Raw genomic sequence first — 25953 nt, 5'->3', positions numbered from 1 at the left:
GACAGTTTATGTTTCAGAATGTGTTGTGGATTAACTCGCTGAGCCCCTGGGGGTCTGTACAGATATTATATCCATGCTCTTATACACACTGCCTTGTTCATTCTTCCCCGCAGAGTCTGGGACAGGAAACGGTACCTCCCGCGCCTCTCCCCAGCGCCGACAAGGAAGTCAGCTACTCTATTGGCTATACTGACCTGAATGGTGACTTAACATTTTGTCTGTGTGTAGAAATACTTCAAAGAGCTACGTGTTAAGCTTTTCTACGATGACTCTCTACAACGCAGCAGTTGTGCAACGGCAGATTATATATCGCATGTTTCAAAATGTTATCTAGAAGCTGATCCAGATTACTGGCAGTGATGTAAAAGAGGTAGAAATTCAGCGTTCAGTTGCTCTGCAGTGTATCTGGCTACTGTTGATAGATGAAGCTGGAGGTCACTGTAATTACTAAGTGTTTGCCTCTGGCTTTTATGGGCTGTAACACAAGCAGGTTAATGTTAAAGCAAGGTTGCAGCATCTGTTGTCATTACTCTACTTAAAGTCTCCCTGTCCCTGTTCCCCTGTATGTCATTAAGTACTTCAGTCCTGTCAAATCAGGCTAATTTGTTAATTTGCTGTTCCCCACAATTTATTTCACAAAGACAAATCTTCCTACATCTTACTGAATGACAATTCATCGCAATATAAATCTATAACCTCTAAACGGTGCTTTAAGCTAAATGCTAACATCAACATATGGTCATAATGACAATATCAGCCCTCTGTGTGTGTGTGTGTGTGTGTGTGTGTGTGTGTGTGTGTGTGTGTGTGTGTGTGTGTGTGTGTGTGTGTGTGTTTTTTATTCCACAAAAAATACATTCCACAAACACAGAAAAAAACAACAGAACAAATACATGACAGATCAGGTCTAACCATCAATTAACAACCACACATCAAAAGATAAAATAAATATAGGAAAAAAGAAAAGAAAGTAAAAAAAAAGACAAAAAGCTATGCAAATTAAATCAATAAATAAAAACTCACAAAAATAATAAGGTGCTTGAGCTTTCATCCTTATTGAAAACTTAATTTTTCAATATGATCTTTCAGAGTAATCAGAGTGACAGAAAAACAAACAAAAAACCCCCCAACAATTTCCATAAAGAAATAAGACAAATAGCCAGTTTGAGCTTTTGTTCATTTAGTGACACTAATCAGTGACTCTAATGACTCATGTCTTGCAGGTACTGTATGTTATGATAAACCAAAGTAATAGACAAATGACATTTTGACCTGATGGTGGTTAAGGGATCACCAAAGTCATTTTGATTCATCCTGAGGGGGAAATGAAATGTCAGATGCCCGGACAACCCATTCATAATGTTGAGACATTTCTCTCTGAATCCCAAATATCAAAGTCAGGGGAAACAGCAACGTCCAAAGTCAGTAGAATTCATCTTCTGGGGACCACAAATGTCTGTACAAAATGCACAATTATTTAGTTGTAAATAATGGCTTGAAAATGGTTAATTAATTTCCTAATGCTTTAGCCTGGCCTTAAGAAATGTCTACATTTTATTTATTTTATTTGTAAATGGCCATGTACCATACACCAAGAGATTAAAAACTTTGCTCAATCGTCAAATATTTTGAAAGAGAGGTAACACCTTAGGTCATGAGGTCATCACTTGGCACTTGTCTCTGATATACATTCTGTACCTGGGTCAGATCTTAACGAATAACCTGATTATCTTCTAACATCAGAGTCCCTCAATGAACTGGAAGACTGCGATTTGGATGCGCTCATGGCTGATTTGGTGGCTGATCTCAGTGCCACGGAGGTGAAATTTGCAGCACAAAAGGAAGAACTGAAGGTGCAATCACTGCCCCCGCCAGACCTGCCGCCACCACCCAAGGGCCTGAGCACCCACCCTGCCTCCTCCCTCGCTTCCCCGGCATCACCAGCGAGCAGCGCGAGCAGCAATGTTAGCACCCCGGCCTCCTCCACCGCCTCCCCTTTACCACCTCCGCCCCCTCAGGTTTCAAAGCCTTCAAAGGTGAGTCAGCCATTGTACAGTGTGTAAGATGAGAGCAGCATCTCTGTGATGACCTTTTAACCTCTCTCTACTACTGGGAACTGGTCCAAAATGTACGAAGTGAGAGTTTTAACCAATGCTTGTTGTCAGAGTAATAGAGAGTTGATTTTGGTTGGTACAGTTTTCAAGTTAAATGCCACAATACAGGATGACAGTGAAGCAGAAGAGAAAATGTCTTGAGCATTGGTAGGCCCTTAAAATGTAATACAGTACACAAGAGCACATGAAGCAGAGAGAGGCAATAATGATCACAATCTCTGTTTTATTGGTAGCGTGTCTTGGTTTACCATAAGAAAGCGCTTCCTGAGCCGTGCGTGACAATACAGTTTTACATCAAAAACATCACCAGTTCTCAGCATATACATTTCTAGTGATTTCTTTTTTGTCTTTGTGGAAATGGGAAGAGTGGTATTGCTCTTATAACAGTTGGACGGTGAGATCATGGCGTAGTTGTTCCTGGATGGAGGCATCTGTTACAGTTACAGAGACCTGTGAGGCGAAACAGCCGAGAGTCTGTCTGGAACAGATCAAACACATACAGTGAGGCAGGAGAGAGTAACAGGATCAATACCAAAGGTGGGAGAAGGGGTGAAGCCAGACGGGAGCTTATTGCTTTAGCAGGGCTTGTTACCTCATCCTTCTGAGGTAAAAACACCAGCTGTGCTGAGGCAAAGAATGCGTCATTGTTAGGTAGAGGTGTACAAGTTCATTAAAACTGCACTGTAGGCAGGATAGGATTTTAATATAAAAACACACCCAAGTTATAAACCGGAGTAAAGTGTATCCTATCCCTGCTAATTGAGATTTATTAGATTAGATCTAATGTCCCAAATGGAATTCTTCCACATATGGGAAATGAAAATTAAACACTACATCTCCTGAACAGCATTAAAGTGCTACATCCACAGAAATGAACTTGCCAGAGTTACATGTTTTTTGGATGAGAATTAGATAAGAATATCGATACCACTCTCATGTATATTCTGTATGGTAAATTTGAAGCTACAATCGGTCACTAGTTACCTTAGCTTAGCATGAAGACTGGAAACAGAGGGGAAAAAGGCTGCTCTGGCTCTGTCCAAAGGTGACAAACTCCACCTACCAGCACCTCTGACTCACCAATAAATGTGTTTTATCTTGTTTGTTTAATCCGTACAAAAACAAAAGTGTAACAATGACAAGTTGTGTTCTGGAGCAGTAACCTTTTGGAGTCTCTACTGATTCACAATGACGACAAGCCTCCAGACAGTTGAATGGGTTAAACAAACAAGATAAAGTGTATTAGTTACTGAGCTTTAGAGACGCTGTTACGCAGATTTTGTATTCTTTGTTATGAGTCAGGCTTGCTGTTTTCCCCTCTTCAGTCTTTATGCAAAGCTAAGTGGCTGCTGGCTGTAACTTCATATTTATCATGTATACATGACGGTGGTATTCATCTTCTCATCTAATTTTAAGCATTACACAAATAAGCATATTTTCCCAGGATGTCAAACTATTTCCTGGAGTTATTACATGATTGTGCTGTGTGCAGTTTACTGAGTATACTAGTGTAGCTTTAACACAATGACACCATGGTAGAATATATCCCACTTATGCTAGATTATAACTAACGGATGAACATCTGTTCTGCACTAAAACATAACATATTATTGTTTGCCCTATTTAGGAGGAAATGGAGGCGCACATAAAAGCAGACAAAATCAAGCTTGCTCTTGAGAAGCTCAAAGAAGCTAAAGTGAAAAAGGTAAGACAACCAAACCCTGAAGTGTACTCCTCTGATCTTACATCCACTGGCAACAGTAAACTTTAAAGACATTGTGAATTACGGCTACATGGACTTCACTGTAAAAGACGTAATCATCAAAGATAGTATGGCTCTTTCTTTTCCTTTGGGAGAGCCATCAATCACGGTAATGGATGGCTACCTTCATCCAGCCAACGTCCTGAAGGACAGCGCCGTTTCCCCTCTTTGGGTGATATGTGGAAACTTTCTCATCTTCAAAGCAGTCAACAAAAGCAGACATGTGGTCTTGCATGCAAAGCTTCACACCAGGATGTGCAATTTAACACAGAACTAAACTAGTTCCATTCACATTTTATCATAGGTTAAGTGACTGATGATACGACTGCCAAGTTCTACACTTCGTTTTCCTAAGACAATAATTATAAATTCTTAGAAAAATCTAAACTTACTGTGTGTGTGTGTGTGTGTGTGTGTGTGTGTGTGTGTGTGTGTGTGTGTGTGTGTGTGTGTGTGTGATTAATCAATAAATCCATTCATCTAAGCTGTGAAAAACTAAATTATTGTTTTTGTTCCATATTTTCAACAACTTCCATTAGATGTCCATTTTGCAAGACTTCCTTGGCTCTCTGCCCCAAGCCCTGTTTAACCTACTGAATACATAAATCTTCAAAAGTGAATCATAAAATATTTACTTTTATTCTAAAAAAGATTAAGTAATTCCCCAAACTGCTGTGCACTGTAGTTTATTGCAAATGTTACTCAAACAGGAGTAAATAGTGCCTTTGTTTGGGGACTATTTTCAGCAGCGGATTAATACACATTTGGCATGTTAGTATTTACAACAGCAGAATGGTGTATATGGGATTGAGTCACAAAATCCTACAGTGCCCATGTTCATGGTAATGAAGGAACCATGGGCTCTTGAATGCCTGAGTGTGTGTGAGTGTGTGTGAGTGTGTGTGCATGTGTGTGTGCGTGTGTGGATGCTGAGGAAACACAGACCACTGGCCACTTTCACAGGAACATCTGTATCAGGGTTGTTAGACTCAGAAGAGCAAGGTGCACTCTCAGTGGTTTCAGCACAACCATCTGTGGGTAGAGGCTTTTCAGATAGACCCACTGGTTCTGGAGCATGCTTTCGACACGGATCACATATTTTGAAGATACCTGCTTTGCATTAGAAAGTACTGTGAGAGGGAAAATAATTTGATATCCAGTGACATTTCATTCAACCACATGCCAAACCCATATTGTTTTCCAGTAAAGGTTGAGGCTGAGAAATATGTGATCTAACACTCTAAATCCTCTTGTGATAACATCTCTGAAACCCACATTTTTTATGACACAATGCAAGCGACTGGCTGACCATGGTTCTGTAAAAACTCCACAGCTTCCAAAAGCTGGATTTGTTTCAGATGAGAGGAAGCGTGCAGCCATATGAGCCTGTGAGGAAAGCACTCCAGAGCAAAATTAATCTTGGCCAATTTGGGAAAAGGAGGTTCAAAAGAGACAAAAACAATTGTGAGGAAATTACTAAAAAAGCCAAAGAAGTTCGACGTGGGAGAACACACCTGGTGTATGTTTTATTTGTAGGTTACATAACATCGAAAAGCAGTTCAGGCTGGTTTTGTTGAGGTTGTGAAAAAACTCCAAAATAAACTTATAAGACTAATTTCTAAGTCAACAAAAGAAAAGTTAGGCTAGGCCCATGGCTAGCAGCAAGTTCAAGTTCAGTTCAAGTGTAGACCTACTGGAACTACACCTGAACTGAACCAACTCCATCTTCAACCATGATCTACTCTAAGGGAGCTTCTACCCCTATATATTCCTAAGTATCTATATAAAAACAACATAAACAATTTCCAATAATTCTAACTTTCCTGACTTGGAAATATTAGTTGTTTAGGGCGCTTAAAACAGATATTCCCTGAAACAATAAAATCCCCCCTCTGTACTACACTCAAAATGGTACAGTCTGAGTTCCTCTACTATAAAGTACAATGAAAGCACTCATTTCCTGTTTGGCAGTTGTACCCATGGCCAGCATGTGACATGGATGGGAGCCCATGCAACAAACATTTGGTTGATTGAAGTTGCGTATAATACATACATTTACATGGAAAGTACAAATGAATTTATGTAGATTTATTAATAATGTGGTAAGAATGCCTACTGAAATAACCAGAAAACTTGCTATAATAGCATGTAGCTTGTTAGCCTTCCCAGGAGGTAGTGGGTTGTCCACTAATCGGCGGTTCAAACCCCGGCCACTCTAGTACGCACGTCGAAGTGTCCTTCGGCAAGATGCTGAATCCCAAATCGTGCGAATATGTGTGAACGATTAAACTAGATCCTAATGAGCAGATTGGTACTCTGTATGAGTGTGAATGTGGCATGTACAGTAACATCAGGGTAAAGCACTTTGAGCGGTCGGAAGAATGAAGTCTAATTCTTCTAACAGTTGGTGGTGAAGGTGCTGATGAATGACGGCAGCTCCAAGACTCTGATGGTGGACGAGAGACAGACTGTCAGGGAGGTTCTGGACAACCTGTTTGAGAAGACTCACTGTGACTGCAATGTGGACTGGAGCCTGGTTGAGACCAACCCAGACCTGCAGCTTGGTGAGTTACTGCAATAAATATGGGCTACTGTACAGTGTGGTAGGACTGCACAAATATATCGTCTTTTTTTTTTTTTATCTTCATCGCAAACATCGCGAAAGGCTGCGACGTATCGCTAAATACACTCGAAGATTTTTTTTTTAGTTGAAAGAAAATGGTACAAAACTGCACTTTACAATGTAACTATCATTCTTTTTTTAGTGGTGCCTTTTATATTCAATTCAGTGTTCAATTTGTTAAATAAAAAAAAGTTCGAAATGATTTCCTTTCATTTGTTCAACAACAGCCTTAAAGTTAAAGCTGACTCAGGTTTCTGGGCTGTTTGCTCGGGGTAAGACCTATAGAATAGATTTTAATTGTGTGGCTAGTTTCTCTCTCTGAGGTGTAAAACCTATAATTCATACAGTATTTCTGTTCAATTCAACAAGCAAATTGTTGTATTTTGGCAGAGTAGGAAAGCAGCAGAACTGTGTACATTTATACAATATCTGTCTATGTATCACAAGTAGTATTGTTATTGCGATATTCAACGTTATTGCATAATATTGCCTTTGTTCCTCAAATTGTGCAGCCCTACAGTGTGGTTGCTGATAGACTGCATATGTATTAATCAATATATAATAATAAGACAGTAGTACCATTAGTGGAAAAAGTGTTCAGATCTTTTATTCAAGTAAAAGTACTAATACCACACTGTGAAATACTCCACTAAAAGTAAGTATTATTGGCAAATGTACTTGAAGTATTAAAAGTAAAAGTATTTATTGGGCAGTAAAATGTTCACACGTTAGCAATGTTTTTCATCAGATCAAAAACTGATTCGGTGACATACTGCACAAGAGCCTTAAAGTTAAAGCTGACTCAGGTTTCTTGGCTGTTTGCTCGGGGTAAGACCTATAGATTTTAATTGTGTGGCAAGTTTCTCTCTCTGAGGTGTAAAACCTATAACTCATACAGTATTTCTGTTCAATCCTGGTTGAGCTGTTAAAGAGTTTTGTGACATCCAGGCACTAATATCTAAAATAGCATCAACAGGTCTTGTGTTATCAGAAGACACCGCCACATAAAGATGTGTGTCATCAGCATAGATTTGGAACATTTGGAAGTGTTGTAACATAGGTGGGACTAATGGGAAATGAAGCCCATACGTGCAGGCTAAGGGAAATTTATGACCAATGATTAATCCATCAGCAATCACCATTGCTTTAAATGTGTTGTCACTAGTTGATATAGCACCATGGTGGTTCAACCTGTGGTCATTTTATGAGAGATTCACTGTTTTAAACACCTTATGACAGGTTAAGTATTTTCCTGTGGTGTACATTTCCAGCAGCAGTTTGGAATAAATCAAAGAACTGCGTTGCTAGAATAAGCAACTACCAACATTGTATTAACAGAAAACACAATGAAACAAAACTACTAAAGTGATTTCTGGTAAATTTTGTGCAGAAACTGGGCAGCAAATATATCAACAGAACCAGAAAAACACAACAGTGGCAATACACACAGACTTTAACAACATAAGCCTTTAGTATGTTTTTATATGAATTGTCAACTAAACACACACACAATGTGCAGGGAGGGATATTTCAATCAGGTCTAGATGATGAACTGTGTTTTTATTGGCGCAACTGCAGCCATACTGCAGCAAGCTCAGAGTGAAACATTGATCTTACTCCTATCCATCTCCCTCCTCCTCTTTCCTACACTGTTTCTATCCCTCTCTCTCTCTCTCTCTCTCACACACACAGACACACACACTCACATACATACATACAGTGTAGACAGGTGGGTTTAATTTGCTGTATCAGACACTGTCAGTCTTCCTCTCTGTCATACGGAAATAGAAGCCTTATGATCTCAATCCTCCATCTGAGCCGTCTGTGCTATATTTACTTCAGCTGCTGGACTTCGTCGCTATCAGATTCTTGGGCTGCTCATTACCATCTGTTTTCTGTTTTCTAACATCTTCATCAGACCTCTGTGAGCAATAAATTGTAAGTCTACATTATTTTGCTTGAAAATTATATCCAAGTAATTTTATATGCAGCTAGTTAAGCTGTGAAAAACTAAATTAAAGGATAAGCTTGGATTTAGTGTTCCATATTTTCAACAAATTCCATTAGATGTCCATTTTGCAAGACTTCTGACAGTCTGTGGCTCTCAGCCCCAAGCCCTGTTTAACCTACTGAAGACATAAATCTTCAAAAGTGAATCATAAAATATTTACTTTTATTCTAAAAAAGATTAAGTCACTCCCCAAACTGCTGGGCACTGTAGTTTATTGCAAATGTTACTCAAACAGGAGTAAATAGAGCCTTTGTTGGGGGACTATTTTCAGCAGTGGATTAATACACATTTGGCATGTTAGTATTTACAACAGGAGAATGGTGTATATGGGATTGACCCACAATATCCTACAGTGCCCATGTTCATGGTAATGAAGGAACATTTCACCATGCAATAGTATGTCTTTCATGTGTATATACTGTAATAGGTTTTGGACAACATGAAAAAGGTCTACAGTATGACACAGAGGAATAAGATGTATCAAGAGACAATAAGAATAAGTAATCTTGACAATAAGACGTATTGCCTATCCTTTGACTGTTGGCTGCAAATACCTTGTCACAGAAAACATTTACACTACCCTTTTCTGAAATTGGAGCATTGCTCCGAAATGCTAACAACTTCTCTTCCAGTAACTCAAAAACACAAACTGGAAGCCGATTTTTGTATGAATGGTGCTGAGGTTGTAATACTGTATATCACACAAGGCTCTTAAACGCCTAAGTACAAGTACAAACTCTACTGTAGATAAACCTTGAAAGAGGAACTTACTCTTTTACTTTCTGGAAATTCACACATTTTTTCTGTTGCAAAATTATTATATATTCTGCCAGCGCACAAAAAATGAGGAAATCTATTTCCCTTTGGTCAACATAGTTTATTTTTAACCAAATGACAGAACTCCTTTGTTTAAATTAGCTGTCTGTCACACTGTTTTATTTAAAGCATGTCGTTTGTGACAAACTTTTTATGTTAAGGTAATTTGACTCATGAGACCGGTGTGCACAGGGCCTGGTCTCATCTCCTAAATAGACAGTATGACAATGGAAACGGTTTAAGTCAGGTCATTTTTAAATGTCTGTAAACCCCCCAGAGTGTGTTGCGTTCTAATATAAATTGTTGCCAACCTTTAATCTTAACCAACAAAAAGCCAAGGCAAGTCATGCACAATAAACACCCACAGAGCTCAACAGCAACACAATCTTTAAACAAGTCATCTCTGTTAAATTCCCCCATGTGCTTACCATGCAGACTACCAAAACCTACATGTGCGTAATCCAGTTCAAAGGGACTTCTACTCCAAATAACTCACTAGCAGCAAAGTCACACCATCCATTTAATGATTGTAATAGTCAAACTATAGACTGGAACCCTGGCAGCAATTTATTTAATGCCTACCTTTGGTAAACTGTAATTTGGGACCATGGCTAAACTACAGTCAAATGCCCAGTGCATTCTGGAGATCTGTGGCACTGAGTGTGTGGGTGGGCAGAGAGGCAGAAGGGGAGGAGGAAGAAAGTGCCCCTAATGTGTTTTTGAGGTTTAGTGCCATTTTAAAGTCCTTCCAGCAAAATGGGGAGGCTCGTATTTTATGTAGACCTTCCTTGCTTCGTCCCATTTCAAATAGACAATTGTACAGCTGTGAAATTGACTTTGAACCATGGAGCTCAGCTGATTTAAAGATTTCGTGACAGAATGAACTACTGTACATATGGTAAAGCATTTGTTTTATGGTGCAAAGCTGAAACAGAGGGGACATAGAGCATATTATATGAGATTAAAGACTGTAGTGAGGGAGTAAACTGGCTTTAGAAGATAAAAAATTGGCATTAGTGTAGTGTTTGTTAAAATATTTTTCATGGCTGTGTTTACTGGCACGTAAGCAAGCAAGCAAGCATATTTATTAAGTAAATTAAGTAAATGACGCCTCACAGAACCCCCCAAAACTATATATAGTAGTTAGATACAGCATCACATGGGTCAGCTTCAATAATAAAATGTAGCTTGCACATGAACTTACAAACAATTTAATACCATTAATGAAAAGGGTCCCTTTTGCTTTAATATGATATAAGAGCAGTTTTGCTGCCATCAACTCTGCACTTATACTCCAAAAAACCAACCCTAACCCAGGACTTTTACTTGTACCTTGGAACACATACCAAGACAATAAAACTCTGGGCTCATACACATAAACAACCCCTTCTCCTCCCTACAGTACCAGCAAAAATATAGCAGATGGGTATAAGAAAAGAAAAAAGAAATGACATGCAGCAAAGGGTCGGAGTCAAACCCGCGCCCGCTGCTTCGAGGAGTGAACCTCTATATATGTGTTCCTGCTCTACCAACTGAGCTAACCCACTAAATTTGCTTTTCTTTTGACAGAACGGACATTTGAAGACCACGAGAACCTCGTGGAGCCTCTCTCTGCGTGGACGAGAGACAGCGAGAACAAAGTCCTCTTCCAGGAGCGGGGGGAAAAATATGAGGTTTTCAAAAACCCACAGGTTGGTCCCCTCATTGTATGCACCTTTTACATACCTCTCTAAACATATACTGAGTGATCAGAGGTGATGTGACATCTCAAAAGTCCAACACTGGCTAGTTCGTTATTCTTGGCCTCGGTTTTGTTCAAATCCATCTCCACATTGTTTCAGCCCAGCACCATCTGGCTATTTTCACTGTTGAATTGTTGTCTGAATTATAAGATGTCTTTCCTCCATGCTCCATCCTCTTACATGTATGTCCTCACTGTAATATATCAGACAAAACAGCCTCAGGCAAAAGACAGTGAGATCTTGGCATGTTTGTTGATATAATGGGACCCTTTTTATAATCAGAGTATTTAATGGATTCGGTCTGTTGGCAGAGACAAATAGTCGGCTTGGAAAACTGGTGAAATATTCTCATTTTTAAAGTACTCCATCATGTCTTCCACATCCCCCAACAAAAGGGCAGAGCTGTTTTTCACAGTATGTCACTATCAATATATATAGTTTAAACTTTGACAAGAGCTACCAAAATAGATTTCCCCTTTGTGCATTCTTTCACCACAACGAAAACATTGGCCCAGACTGTGATATGAAACCACACTAGCCCCAGTCACACAGGGACAAAGAGTAGGGTTCGAAGGGGTCATGCTAATGCTGATGCGACTGTTGAAACTGAATTGCCCTTTGGGATAAATAAAGTAGTTTGAACTTTGAATGACAACACTTAATGTTTACCAGGTATAGTGTTTACCATGCTCACTATTTTAGTTTGCTGTGTTGGCATGCTAACATTATCTGCTTAGTGCTTAACACCAAGTACAGCTGAAGTTGATGGGAATGTCATTAGTTTTGCAGGTATTTGGTCATAAACCAAAGTATTAGACAAATGAATGTCCAAGATGTACAAACTTTCATGGCAATCTGTGAATCTGCTGGTGGCACTTGAGGAAAAAATGAGGAAATATATTAATCAGTGTTGCCACAGTTACTTTACAGATTACTTGATTATAAAAGTAATTTAGTTACTTTACAGACTACTTGATTTTAAAAGTAATGAAGTTAGATTACAAGTTACTTTATTAGTTACATTCAGCAACTGCCGACAACACCCCCACAGCCTCAACATAAAAATGACAAGCGGTTTACTGTGAGGCAGCTCGGCATTGCCAGTAGTGGGGATCTGGTTTATTATGGCACGAAAGAGAGCGAGTCAACCGTGTTTAAGGGCAGCATTTCCTCTACAACATACTGCCCGACCTACTTCTTCAACTCTCCCCCACTTACTGGTTTTGCACCGATGTCCAGCTTTTGTTGTTTGGGTGGTGGGGGACCTCCTGCTCTCTGCTTCACACCACCTGCTGGGACTTGCTCTGTAAGTTTGACTGCAGTGCTGCGACTCCAAATGTTTCTTCAAATTTGAATTGTAGTGTTTTTGTAGCCAGATAGCACTTTGTCGCCACCAGCACAGAGTGTACAACGAACCTTAATATTGCCGTCTTTAGCTGACACAAACTCAAAATAGTGACTGTCTTTCCAGTTAGAAAGCGCGCATCTCTCTCCTCCCTCCATTGTTGTTTACGTTTGTGTCGCTGCGTGGTACACGTGACCTGTCCACATGCTGAAAACGTGACCTGTCGCATACGTGACTTCACTCCCCAAGACGCAAGAAGAAAGCAAAAATATATATTTTTACTAAGGAAAATGACAAAAATAGTAATGCACAGTGACTTGGATAAGTAACTTTAATCTGATTACTGGTTTGGAAATAGTAACGCGTCAGATTACTCGTTACTGAAAAAAGTGGTCAGATTACGTGGCATCGCTGATATTAATGCACTTTGTTTTATTCCTGCAGAACTTTTATTTATGGAAGAAGGATAAGAACACTCTCAAAGACATGAAAGACAAAGACAAGGAGTTATTAATACAGGTAAATAAATAATAATAAATATTTTCTGTGTGACATTTGTCCCCGTTGGAGCTTCTCGAAATGACCCCTTTAATCCCTTCTTCACCTTGCAGGAGAACTTTTGCGGGACTTCCATCATCGTGCCTGATCTTGAGGGCGTGATACACCTAAAAGAAGACGGCAAGAAGTCCTGGAAACCGCGGCTCTTTCAGCTGAGGGCCTCTGGAATTTATTACGTGCCCAAAGGAAAAACCAAGGTCAGGGGTCAAAAGGGGACCGGCCATAAACACATCCAACAGATAATTCTCTAATCCAGGATACATTCAGTTAGCCTCGAGCAAGTGGTGAAAGATAAAGTCCAGCAGATATCGAGATATTTTTGCAATGTCAACTGGAACCTTAAGAAATATGATTTTTTTTTTTTTTTCTCCACTGGGACTACAAAATCCTAATGTGTAGTAGTCTTTTTGCTTTATGAACCACGTGCTTCTTTCTTGCATCACTGAATATAACTACATCTTTTACTGCCTGCTGGATACCTATAATGTATTTCCTTACTGTATATGCTATCTCTTGGGAGCTTTAACTTCCCAAACGTACCATTCATAGAGGGCGTTATACACCTACTATTACACTTGTAGTGTAGATTATCAATTAAATAGACGGAGGGAACAGGAAAATGATAAAAGACACTACAGATCAATTTATGTAATCCCTTATTTCTTTTTCAGTCATCCCGTGACCTCATCTGCTTTGTCCAGTTTGACAATGTAAATGTCTACTATGGCAAAGACTTTAAGGGCAAATACAAAGCCCCAACTGACTTCTGCTTTTTTCTGAAGGTAAGTTTAAATTGGTCAATGTGGTTTGTCTCAACGCCTTTCACTGTGGAATTAATAAACTGCAACTTCCCCTAACTGAAGAAAACCTTTTACTGTAAGACTCTTGAGTGCCTTGTCAGTTTTGCTGTTTTACTAGCAGGTGTTAAGAGGCACATATCACACAGTATATCGCATGGCGCAATAGAGATCAATGCAGAATTCATTGTTGCATGGTGGCGTTTGAGTTGTATGGTCAGCCACACAGCTGCTTGCACTACTGGAAATGCGAAATGCAATAAATAGTTTAATTTAAAGAAGTGAAAGGAGACAAGTGGTGAGAGACAGAGCTTTTTTAACAGTTCCTATTTCTTTTTTCTCATGGATGTAATAGCACCATGCATTTAATTAAAAGAGTACTTTCAATTTTAGAATATTACCAGTGATGGGAGATACCTACGGCACTCATACATAACCCAGAAATGCTGACTGACGCAAGAATTAGATTTAGAGTTAGTGGTGAGTCTTAAAGTGATGTGAAAGTCCGCTTTTCTCTCTTTTCCCCTGTCTTCTCTGGGAAATACTAGAATCAGCAGATTAGGCTAGTTGGCGAGGATCAAAGCAAAAAGAGCTTAGAGAGGCAAAGAAACTGAATTACGAAGTAGTAACGAGTCCTCAAGGTTTGAGCCAAAGGCCCTGCTGCCCAAGTGAAAAAGAAAACGACCTGTCAGAGTGGAGTCAGTTTTTGGAAGGCTAGCCAGGCTTCTCACAGCCTCTTGTTGTTTAGAAATCAATACAGTAAAACTTGTTAAAATTCACCTCAGCTCTGGTAAGATGGTAATGATGATGATACGATAATAACTGAAGCTGCTTTCGGCTGCCTGAGTGTTTCAATTAGGGTGTGTTTTTGACAGATTGGTTGGGTGGTGTTTACGGGCTGCCAAAAACTGCCACAACAAGAGCAAAACAATTAGCTTCATCGTTTAGCCGTTTCCATTCAGAGGTTCTGCCTGAGGTGATCTCTAAAACCATCCCCATTGTGTATATCTGATATCACGACATTACATTTGAAGTCAACTTCCTCTTCAGGGAAAAAACAGTTGACTCTCAGATTAATGTTACACCCATACAGTGTGCACTGTAAAGTAAATATTTGGTGTAGACTTACTGGCACAAATCCTAAAATTAAGAATATTTGAGCATCAAACTCCCCCATATGTCCTAAATTTAACAGGATGTACTCAATGGTGCCCATGTTTGGCTTTTTTGGTTTCCAGTTTGTCTGTTCATGTTCAGAAATGCTGACTAGACTATTCCAAACAACAGGAATTGAAAACATATCATCCATTTCACTGGAGTTTCCCCATCAACACTCTGATTTAGACTCCCTCTGCCCCCTTGTGGTATCCTAAAAGGGTAACTCCACTAATTTTACACATCACAGTCTGTTTACAGGTCTTGTTGAGTATCACTGTACACGTAAAAGTGAGTCAGCATTAGTTGGGATTGAAAATTACATGTTTCAATTTGGTTGTGCTGAGCTAGTGACTCGAGTCTACATTAACCACTGCTAGCATAACACCTAAATCTCTGAATGTGCTCTCAGCAGTTGAATAGCATTGTGGGTAATGTAGGCCCCAGGTGTTGAAAAGGAAGAAGAATGCATGATATAAAAACGACAATATATCTGGTTCTGCTGCATCGCTTCTGATCCCTTTTCTCCGAGAATAGTATAGAAGTGCAATATTGAATCAGGGGATTTTGTCTTTCAGTAAATACACTAATGAAATACAGTAGTGTTTGGACAACAGCTAGAAAGGTCACAGTGCCATATGTTACCCCAGAGGCTAATGTTTGTGTGTTTTGGTCTTTTGCTTGCCAATAAACAGCTTATTGCACATTAAATGTGAGCTATACTGAAAGGCAGGGTTGTGTGGGTGCAGAGTAGTGTAATCTAATTTAACTGGAATCTGTATTAAAAGCCTGTTGACATGAATCTTTAAGCTCTGTTTATAATGCTAGAAAGACTTTTAACAAAGTAGGTTCTTTATTAACCTGTTTACCTTTTGGATTTGACTCTACAGCACCCTCAGATCCAAAAAGAGTCTCAGTACATCAAGTACCTCTGCTGCGATGATGCTTGGTCCATGAACCTTTGGGTAACCGGAATACGGATCGCAAAGGTAAATTTGACCATCTTTGCATTAAATAATAGGAAAGGAAATCTCCATTTGACCAAAAGTCAAAGTCTGGTGTGTTTCTTACAATTCCAGTACGGCGCGTCGCTGTATGAAAACTATAAAACGGCAGAGAAGGCTGCTGTCAGCTCTGTGTGGACCAACCGCAGCAGCAGCACTCCATCGAGCTCCAATCCTTCAACACCCTCACCCACCATCAAAGGTAGAACGACACACAAGCTGACCCTTCACTGAACAAGCCAAGATGTAGTGATATGAGCACAAATCCTTTGCCTGTATATCGTATGTTTACTCATGGTGTTTCTTCTTCTCCGCCAGCCAAATCACCAAGCCAGGCCAATGGTCATGCTCCCAAGCCCCAACAAGGACCTGTTTCTGTGGTACTAAACTCTTCACTAGGGTTAAAACTAATAATCATTTTCGTTATCAGTTTATAAAAATGTTAGATAATGGAAAAAAAAGAACGACTGAGAAAAGCAACAAATGGGCTAACACTTTATTTTAAGGGCCCCATATTTTCCTACAATCCTCTCGAAATTAACGGAGTAACTAAATTCATTTTGATAATTGACTTTATCATTTCAGTAACGGTATACGCAGGAATACGATGCTTTCTATACATTTAAAGACCACTTTGAGTTCAAACCAGTTACATCAGCAAAACACTTCAACTTAACATATTATACATTGATTTTAAGATAGTACAACTAAACAGTCCTATTAAGTTTATGATAACTCCTTCGAACACTTTATCCATGCACGAAAAAACTTGTAAAAAGTCATTGTATAGTATGCCGAAAAAAACTCATAGTATAGTATGTCAAAAAAAGTGATTTATTTTATTATTGAACTTAAAAAAACACAAAAAAGTTAAATAAATCAACAGTAAAAAAAAACACCTACAACTGTGATATTTGCCTTAATTATTTTCCTATTTCAACTTTTTTTCCATTTAGAACACGAGAAAATAAGAGTTTACTTGCAAAACGTAATGAGCTAAATAATTGTTTTTCTCGATTATTCTGTTTTTGTGATCATTGGGAGCCGAAATCATAATCACGATTAATTGCACAGCCCTATAGTATAGTATGTCTAAAAAAAGAAGTCATAAAAAATAGTATGTCCAAAAAAGTCATAGTATAGTATATTGAAAAAAGTCAAATTATGTCATAGTATATAGTATGTCATAAAAAGTCGTAGTATAGTATGTAAAAAAAAAAAGTTATAGTATATTGTAAAAAGTGAAACAAATTCATAATATAGTAGGTCAAAAAGTCAAAAGTAGTATATTGAAAAAGTCATAGTATAGTATGTGGAAAAAAAAGTCAAAGTATGTGGGGAAAAAAGGTCATAGTATAGTATGTGGGGAAAAAAGTCATAGTATAGTATGTGGGGAAAAAAGTCATAGTATAGTATGTGGGGAAAAAGGTCATAGTATAGTATGTGGGGAAAAAAGGTCATAGTATAGTATGTGGGGAAAAAGGTCATAGTATAGTATGTGGGGAAAAAGTCATAGTATAGTATGTGGGGGGAAAAAAGGTCAAGAGTATTATAGTTGAAAAAGTCAAATATGTCATAATTGTATAGTATGTGATAAAAAGGGGAAATTAAGTTAGTATGAGTATGTGGGGAAAAAAGTTATAGTATATTGTAAATGTGAAGAAAAGTATATAGTATAGATGTGGGAAAAAGTAAGTGAGTATATTAGGGGAAAAAGAGTCATAGTATAGTATGTGGGAAAAAAGGTCATATATAGTTGTATGTGGGGGAAAAAAGGTCATGAGTATAGTATGTAGGGGGAAAAAGTCATGAGTATAGTATGTGGGGAAAAAAGGTCATAGTATAGTATGTGGGAAAAAGTCATGTATAGTATGTAGGAGGTCATAGTATAGTATGTGGGGAAAAAGGTCATAGTATAGGTATGTGGGGGAAAAAAAGTCATGAGTATAGTATGTGGGGAAAAAAGTCATAGTATAGTATGTGGGGAAAAGGTCATAAAGTATAGTAGTAAAAGAGTCAATAGTATAGTATGTGGGGAGAAAGGTCATAGTATAGTATGTAAGGTCATGAAGTATGTGGGGAAAAAGGTCATAGTATAGTATGTGGGGGAAAAAAGTCATAGTATAGTATGTGGGGAAAAAAAGTCATAGTACTATAGTATGTGGGGGAAAAAAGGTCATAGTATAGTATGTGATCATAGTATGTGGGAAAAAGTCATAGTATAGTTGTAGTGGGAAAAAAATCTAAGTATAGTATGATGGGGGAAAGTCATAGAGTATAATGTGGAAAAAAAGAGTCAAAGTATAGTATGTGGGAAAGTATAGTATGTAGGTATGTGGGGAGTCATAGTATAGTATGTGGGAAAAAAGGTCATGAGTTGGTATGTGGGAAAAGAAGTCATAGTATGGTATGTGGGAAAAAAGTCATGTATTATAGTATGTGGGGGAAAAAGGTCATAGTATAGTATGTGGGAGAAAAAGAGTCATAGTATGAGTATGTGGGAAAAAAGGTCATAGTATAGTATGGGAGAGGTAGTATAGTATGTGGGGGGAAAAGGTATAGTATGTATGATATAGTATAGTATGGGGAAAAAGGTCATAGTATAGTATGTGGGGAAAAAGGTCATAGTATAGTATGTGGGGAAAAGAATGTCATAGTATAAGTATGTGGGGGAAAAAGGTCATAGTATAGTATGTGGGGAAAAGGTCATAGTATAGTATGGGGGGGAAAAGGTCATAAGAGTATAGGTATGTGGGGAAAAGAGTCATAGATTATGAGTATGTGGGGAAAAAGGTCATAAAGTTTTAGTTTAGTTATGTGGGGGAAAAAAGTCATAGTATGATGTGTGGGAAAAAAAGTCATAGTATAGTCATGTGGGAAAAAAGTCATGTATGTATGTGGGGAAAAGGTGTAATATTATAGTATGTGGGAAAAAAGGTCATGAGTAATTATGGGGGGAAAAAAGGTCATATAGTATGAGTATGTGGGAAAAAAGTCATAGTATAGTATGTGGGGAAAAAAGTCATAGTATAGTATGTGGGGAAAAAAAGTCATAGTATAGTATGTGGGGAAAAAGGTCATAGTATAGTATGTGGGGAAAAAAGGTCATAGTATAGTATGTGGGGAAAAAGGTCATAGTATAGTATGTGGGGGGAAAAAAGGTCAAAGTATAGTATGTGGGGAAAAAAAGTCATAGTATAGTATGTGGGGAAAAAGGTCATAGTATAGTATGTGGGGAAAAAGGTCATAGTATAGTATGTGGGGAAAAAGGTCATAGTATAGTATGTGGGGAAAAAAGTCATAGTATAGTATGTGGGGAAAAAGGTCATAGTATAGTATGTGGGGGGAAAAAGGTCATAGTATAGTATGTGGGGAAAAAAAGTCATAGTATAGTATGTGGGAAAAAAGGTCATAGTATAGTATGTGGGGAAAAAGGTCATAGTATAGTATGTGGGAAAAAAGGTCATAGTATAGTATGTGGGGGGAAAAAGTCATAGTATAGTATGTGGGGGGAAAAAAGGTCAAAGTATAGTATGTGGGGAAAAAAGTCATAGTATAGTATGTGGGGAAAAAAGTCATAGTATAGTATGTGGGGAAAAAAGGTCATAGTATAGTATGTGGGGAAAAAAGGTCATAGTATAGTATGTGGGGAAAAAAGGTCATAGTATAGTATGTGGGGAAAAAAAAGTCATAGCATGTGGGAAAAAAAGTCATACCACTGGGGAAATACCATATGTGGGGAAAAAGGTCATAGTATAGTATGTGGGGGAAAAAAGTCATAGTATGTGGGAAAAAAAGTCATAGTATAGTATGTGGGGAAAAAAAGTCATAGTATAGTATGTGGGGAAAAAAGTCATAGTATAGTATGTGGGAAAAAAAAGTCATAGCATGTGGGAAAAAAAGTCATACCACTGGGGAAATACCATATGTGGGGAAAAAGGTCATAGTATAGTATGTGGGGAAAAAGGTCATAGTATAGTATGTGGGGAAAAAGGTCATAGTATAGTATGTGGGGAAAAAAGGTCATAGTATAGTATGTGGGAAAAAAAAGTCATAGTATAGTATGTGGGGAAAAAAAGTCATAGTATAGTATGTGGGGAAAAAAGTCATAGTATAGTATGTGGGGGAAAAAAGTCATAGTATAGTATGTGGGGGAAAAAGGTCATAGTATAGTATGTGGGGAAAAAAAGTCATAGTATAGTATGTGGGGAAAAAAGGTCATAGTATAGTATGTGGGAAAAAAAAGTCATAGCATGTGGGAAAAAAAGTCATACCACTGGGGAAATACCATATGTGGGGAAAAAGGTCATAGTATAGTATGTGGGGGAAAAAAGTCATAGCATGTGGGAAAAAAAGTCATACCACTGGGGAAATACCATATGTGGGGAAAAAGGTCATAGTATAGTATGTGGGGAAAAAGGTCATAGTATAGTATGTGGGGAAAAAGGTCATAGTATAGTAGGTGGGGAAAAAAAGTCATAGTATAGTATGTGGGAAAAAAAGTCATAGTATAGTATGTGGGGAAAAAAGGTCATAGTATAGTATGTGGGGAAAAAGGTCATAGTATAGTATGTTGAAACAAAGTCATTAAAAAGTTATAGTAAAGTATATTGAAAAAGTCAGTATGTTGAAAAAAAAGTCATAGTATGTTGAAACAGACTGATAAAATGGCGTATGTATGACACGACAATTCGTATGCCATTTTGGCGTGTTATCAAGACGTAATCACATAATCACATACGCGACATAATCGCTTTTTAGCATGTTTATGAATGCCGTTCGGCTGCCACTGACCTACATTACGTTTGAATTTTCGCCATAGCAAGTAGTATGAAAGGACGTAAGTCCACGGATGGGTAAAACACAGGACCTTCACCCAGGAGAGTGGGGATTGCGTCCCGCGAGTGGGGTTTTTCCAGTCGTCTTTTTTTTGTTTTTTTAAGCCTTCCCCAACGTTTCTTTCCTAAACCCAACCATTTGTTTTCCTAAGCATATGACATTGGTCACCGTCGTGTTTTTGTTCTTTTACTAAACCCAACGTTTTTTTTTTTTTACACGTGTGTGACGTTCTCGCGATAGTACGGCACTTTCTCGCGATAACACGCCACGTGGTGTGTATGTTTACATCAGCTGTATACAGCGTAGACATACCCGTGGATAGCTCAAAATGCGTACAGATAACACGCCATTTGGCTTTAGGAAAGTGGCGTGTATGTTTACGCAAAGTCATGATGCCATGTTGGTTGAAAATTCATAAAAAGTCATAGTATAGTCAGTCTTAAGAATTTAATTGTGTTTAAGAGTTTTTAAGGACCTAACCCGCTAAACTGACTTATGAACGTTAATACTATTTAAGACACTGCGAACACCCAGGTAAAAAAAAAAAGTAATAATGTGTCCACCTCTTGTACTTGTTGTCATCATTGTTATTCTGTCTTCTCAGGACTTTGGAAATGTCCCACCTCCACCCCCACCCCCACCATTGTCAGTCTTCCCTCATCCAACACCTCCTTTGGCTGCAAAGAGTTCCCCAAAACCTGCTGCCCCCCAGCGACACCTGCCAACAAACTTCCCTCCACCTCCGCCTGCAATGGACCTCCTCCCTCCTCCACCGCCCCCACCCAATGAAGACGATGCCTTAGAGGCCCCGCCAGACTTCCTTCCACCCCCTCCACCGGCTGTTGGCTTTGGTTCACTACCTCCTCCGCCGTCATTTAACTCCCCACCACTACCGCCTCCCCCAGTGAGTTTTGGGGGTGTGGACCAGTCTCTGCCTCCTCCACCACCAGATCCAGGGTTTTTACCTCCGCCTCCACCCCAGCCAATGTTCACAGGGGCTAGAGCACCCCCGCCACCACCACCTCCACCTGCTGCAGTCCCAGCAGCAGCGATGCGGCCTTCTGGCTCAGTGAAGAAGATGCCTCCTGCGCCACCAAAGAGGACTACACCATCGCTGCAGGGAGGAGGAGGGAGGAGGTGGAGACTTCATGTCAGAACTGATGCTGGCCATGAACAAGAAACGTGTAGTCTGAGCGTGAAATTTGTGGAGTATAAAAATAGTATGAACTGCGCCTGCACACTGACCAACTTAACCCTTAATTGGCCTTGTCTTGACTTCAGAAAAAAACTGCTACTCTTTACGTTCACAACAAAACTGAACATCTCCAACCAGCCAGTAGAGATCAGACATCTCTTCCAGATGGCGATCCAGCCTTCCTTTTTCTAAATATTCCGAAGACCAAAGAGTTAAAAGAAAATGTTAAACGCTCACCTAAATTATTATTAGGAACACCATATCAATACCGTGTTTGACCCCCCCTTTTGCCTTCAGAACTGCCTTAATTCTTCGTGGCATTGATTCAACAAGGTGCTGGAAGCATTCTTTAGAAATGTTGGCCCATATTGAGAGGATAGCATCTTGCAGTTGATGGAGATTTGTGGGATGCACATCCAGCCTGCCCAGTGGTAACAAGGCATGATGGATCCACGCTCTCGTTCTGTTTACGCCAAATTCTGACTCTACCATCGGAATGTCTCAACAGAAATCGAGACTCCTCAGACCAGGCAACATTTTTCCAGTCTTCAACTGTCCATTTTTAGAGGAGATACCCAGTGGGATCTTCTGCTGGTGTAGCCCATCCGCCTCAAGGTTGTTCATGTTGTGGCTTCACACATGCTTTGCTGTATACCTCGGTTGTAACGAGTGGTTATTTGAGTCAAAGTTGATCTTCTATCAGCTTGAATCAGTCGGCCCATTCTCCTCTGACCTCTAGCATCAACAAGGCATTTTTGCCCCCCAGGACTGCAGCATACTGGATGTTTTTCCTTTTTCAGACCATTCTTTGTAAACCCTAGAAATGGTTGTGTGTGAAAATCCCAGTAACTGAGCAGATTGGGAAATACTCAGACCAGCCCGTCTGGCACCAACAACCGTGCCACGCTCAAAGTTGCTTAGATCACCTTTCGTTACCATTCTGACATTCAGTTTGGAGTTCAGGAGATTGTCTAGACCTGGACCACACCCCTAAATGCATTGAAGCAGCTGCTGCCATGTGATTGGTTGGTTAGATAATTTGCATTAACGAGAAATGTAACCGGTGTTCCTAATTATCCTTTAGGTGAGTGTACATTAGACCTGTTTTGTATATGGTGTTTGAAAACTTGCTGAAAGGGGAGAAGCACATGACCAGCACCCGCTACGTTTGCAAGCGACTGAGCTCCGGCACTCACCTCCGTATTTCATAACTAGGTCTATTACTGTCTGTTATCACGGTGAAACTCCTGCAGGCACGAAAAATTAGGTCTCGTCGCCTAAACTATCTACTCGTTCAGAGAAATTTGCTAGCGTGTCGGCAGCTAATGGAGTGGTGGCTAACAGGGTAACTCATGTGAACACGTTCTCTAATATGGAGGAATTAATCGACCGGGTCTTAGCAGCTAAGTGTCCTTACATCAGTGATCTACAGCGCAGTGAAGGGAGTGTTGGCCGCAATTAATGCCTCGCAGCCACACATCAGGGCAGAACCTGAGATGCAGGAAATCATGTGTGGTATGTGAACCGACGGCTTCGGATGCCTGAAGGGATACAACACGAGCTGAACGCAACTCGGACGCGTCCATCTGCCGCGCTGCCCTGGGAGCGACCCACGGAGGGAGAGAGTTCGCCTTCGCTGCAGCCGGGTGTTTTCTGGCTGGAATTAGAAGAGGAAGAGCACGCGCTACATGCACGGATCACCCCGCGCCGCGAGGAACCGGAGGGCGGCGGTGGGACTTTGCGTTCAATGCCGGGGCCCCGACTGGAGGACTCTAATGGCATTTGGGCCACTGTACAGTTTGACTGGAGGACGCTGTGTGTAAGTTTTGGAACCAACCGCTGAAGGGACATCTAACCAGACTGTAAGAAATGATGAATGCTGGCTACTCAGTCTACAGTCTATACTTTTGAGGACACTTAATCGGGCTGAAAAAAAGGGAACATGATGAATCCTGAGGATGCGCTATGTAAGTTTCGTAACTAAGCTTTAAAGGGACACTTAACCAGACTGAAAATACATGATAAATACTGGCTGGTAATCCTACGGATACTGTATGTACGTTTCGGAGCTGAGCTTTAAAGGGACAGTCGATGTTTGTTAACGTTTAAGCTGGACTGATACCATGAGGGATGCGGTCTGTTCAGCTCATTGTCTGCTTGTTGTTCCAACTAGATTGGTCTGTTTTTCACATAGCTTAGTCCAGAAATTGTTCGAAGGTGTTTATAATATTGTTCTTGTTTAACATAAGAATTCACTAGACCTGTTTCGATTAACCTGTGACTTAAGACAGGAGGTGTAGTTTGGAGCTGGAGTTTTGTGCAAACTGCGTGGTGGTCACGCATCTCACAAATAGGGGAGGGGGTCTGCGGTCTCAGAGGGCTAGGGGAATTATTTTACTTTTTATGTTTTTGTCACACCTTGCTCAGAGCTAACAGTTCACCCTTTGTTACAGATTTGTCAGCAAAATGAAGATGGCTGAGCTTTCAATCATTTCAGTTAACATCAGGGGGCTAAACGGGCCAATCAAAAAAGCCAAATTCCTGGACTATTTAAGAAGGAAAAACAGACGTGGCGCTTATACAGGAGTCCAGAGCTAATATCAACAGCATCCGCGCAGACCGAGGTATCTCAATATATCCTAAGGATATCAGCGCTACTTTTCAAACCTTTTACTCAAAGTTGTAGGAGTCCTCCTGTAACCTAGATCCGACAGTGCCAGAAGTTCCTAAAAGAACTAAACTTGCCTCTTCTCGACCCAGAAGAGGCAGAAGAACTGGGTCAACCGATAACCTTAAGAGGAACTTAAATCAACATTAAAAACAGTTAAAAAAGGGAAAACGCCAAGTTTGGATGGAATTCATCAGAACAACTTTTACAGAATTTTTGACACATTAGGACCTACCATTTTACAGGCTTTAACTTCAGCCATAGAGAAGGGTACTTTCCACCAACAAACCAACACTGCGCTGATTTCCGTTATGCCAAAGAAGGGTAAAGATCCTACGGATTGCTCAAATTGCAGGCCCATCAGCCTCATCGGGACTGATATTAAGCTTTATGCCAAAGTCCTGGCTCTCCACTTAGAGCGCTTTATCAAGAAGTTAGTCCACCCCGATCAATCAGGTTTTATACCCAAGCGTCATGCTGCAGACAATAGACGTAGACTATTTCATGTAATAGAAGAAGCCAGAAACCTTCCAACAACAGCAGCAGTTTTATCAGTGGACGCGGAAAAGGCTTTCGACCGCCTAGAGTGGAACTACTTGTGGCAAGTAATGGAGAGGCTTGTTTGGGGGCCAAATTCATTGACGTGGTACGTACTTTATATGTGAATCCCACGGCCATAGTCTCAACCAATGGATTGCACTCTCAGCCGTTTCCCATTAAGCGGGGCTCGCGACAGGGATGTCCACTATCCCCACCATGCCATTTGCAATCTTTCTCGAACCGTTAGTCCAAGCCATAAAGCAAAATAAAATCTGTAAAATCCAGATTAAATCCAGTAGCTGCTCAATATCATTATTTGAAGAGGATATTTTGTTGTACATTGCTGATCTTGAGGACTCTATTCCAAAACATTTTCAACGAATTTGGCTCAATTTTCTAGACATAGTTATAAGCTCTTTACTGCAAGGATTAACAAAGCCAAATCATCGACTATAGACCTATGGAAAAACGCAGCAGCACAAAGTATCAGTCCTAATGACCTCAGCATCACAAGAATTAGAAGAGTGTGACTAGGCAAGGTGTGATTTCTGTTTTTCTTTAATTGCTTGTTTTTGTTTTCCTGTTTTCTTGTTCAACTGTATTTGTATGTTCTGTGTGTTCTAAATATAAAAAAACCATGATGCATTATCTGTTGTAACAATATGAGGTGTAGTTTGTTTTGTATGACATCAAAAATACAATGCTCTCATAATTCAAAGACATTTTTATAGAATTGTATATATTGTCACGTTTGCATGGAGGGCTGTAAATACTATAAAAACAC

At 39.7% G+C, this 25953-nt stretch overlaps 1 protein-coding gene across 1 annotated transcript in view; it reads left to right on the top strand.

The window, feature by feature from the left end:
• Window positions 1–22091, top strand: part of LOC120552736 (amyloid beta (A4) precursor protein-binding, family B, member 1 interacting protein) — a 29445-nt gene extending 7354 nt beyond the window's left edge. The window contains 13 exon segments of the mRNA XM_039790964.1: window positions 114–201; window positions 1744–2036; window positions 3742–3819; window positions 6281–6440; window positions 10896–11017; window positions 12858–12932; window positions 13025–13168; window positions 13643–13753; window positions 15814–15912; window positions 16003–16129; window positions 16246–16307; window positions 21371–21895; window positions 21897–22091. Of these exon segments, the coding sequence (XP_039646898.1) occupies window positions 114–201; window positions 1744–2036; window positions 3742–3819; window positions 6281–6440; window positions 10896–11017; window positions 12858–12932; window positions 13025–13168; window positions 13643–13753; window positions 15814–15912; window positions 16003–16129; window positions 16246–16307; window positions 21371–21895; window positions 21897–21959 (1947 nt within the window). The 3' untranslated portion in view covers window positions 21960–22091.
• The last annotated feature ends 3862 nt before the right edge of the window (window positions 22092–25953 follow it).

The sequence above is a fragment of the Perca fluviatilis genome, chromosome 22 (genome assembly GCF_010015445.1).
Source record: "Perca fluviatilis chromosome 22, GENO_Pfluv_1.0, whole genome shotgun sequence".
NCBI classification, from domain to species: Eukaryota; Metazoa; Chordata; class Actinopteri; order Perciformes; family Percidae; genus Perca; species Perca fluviatilis.
Note: the sequence above shows the minus strand (reverse complement) of the source record. Positions and strands in the feature narration are given on the sequence as shown.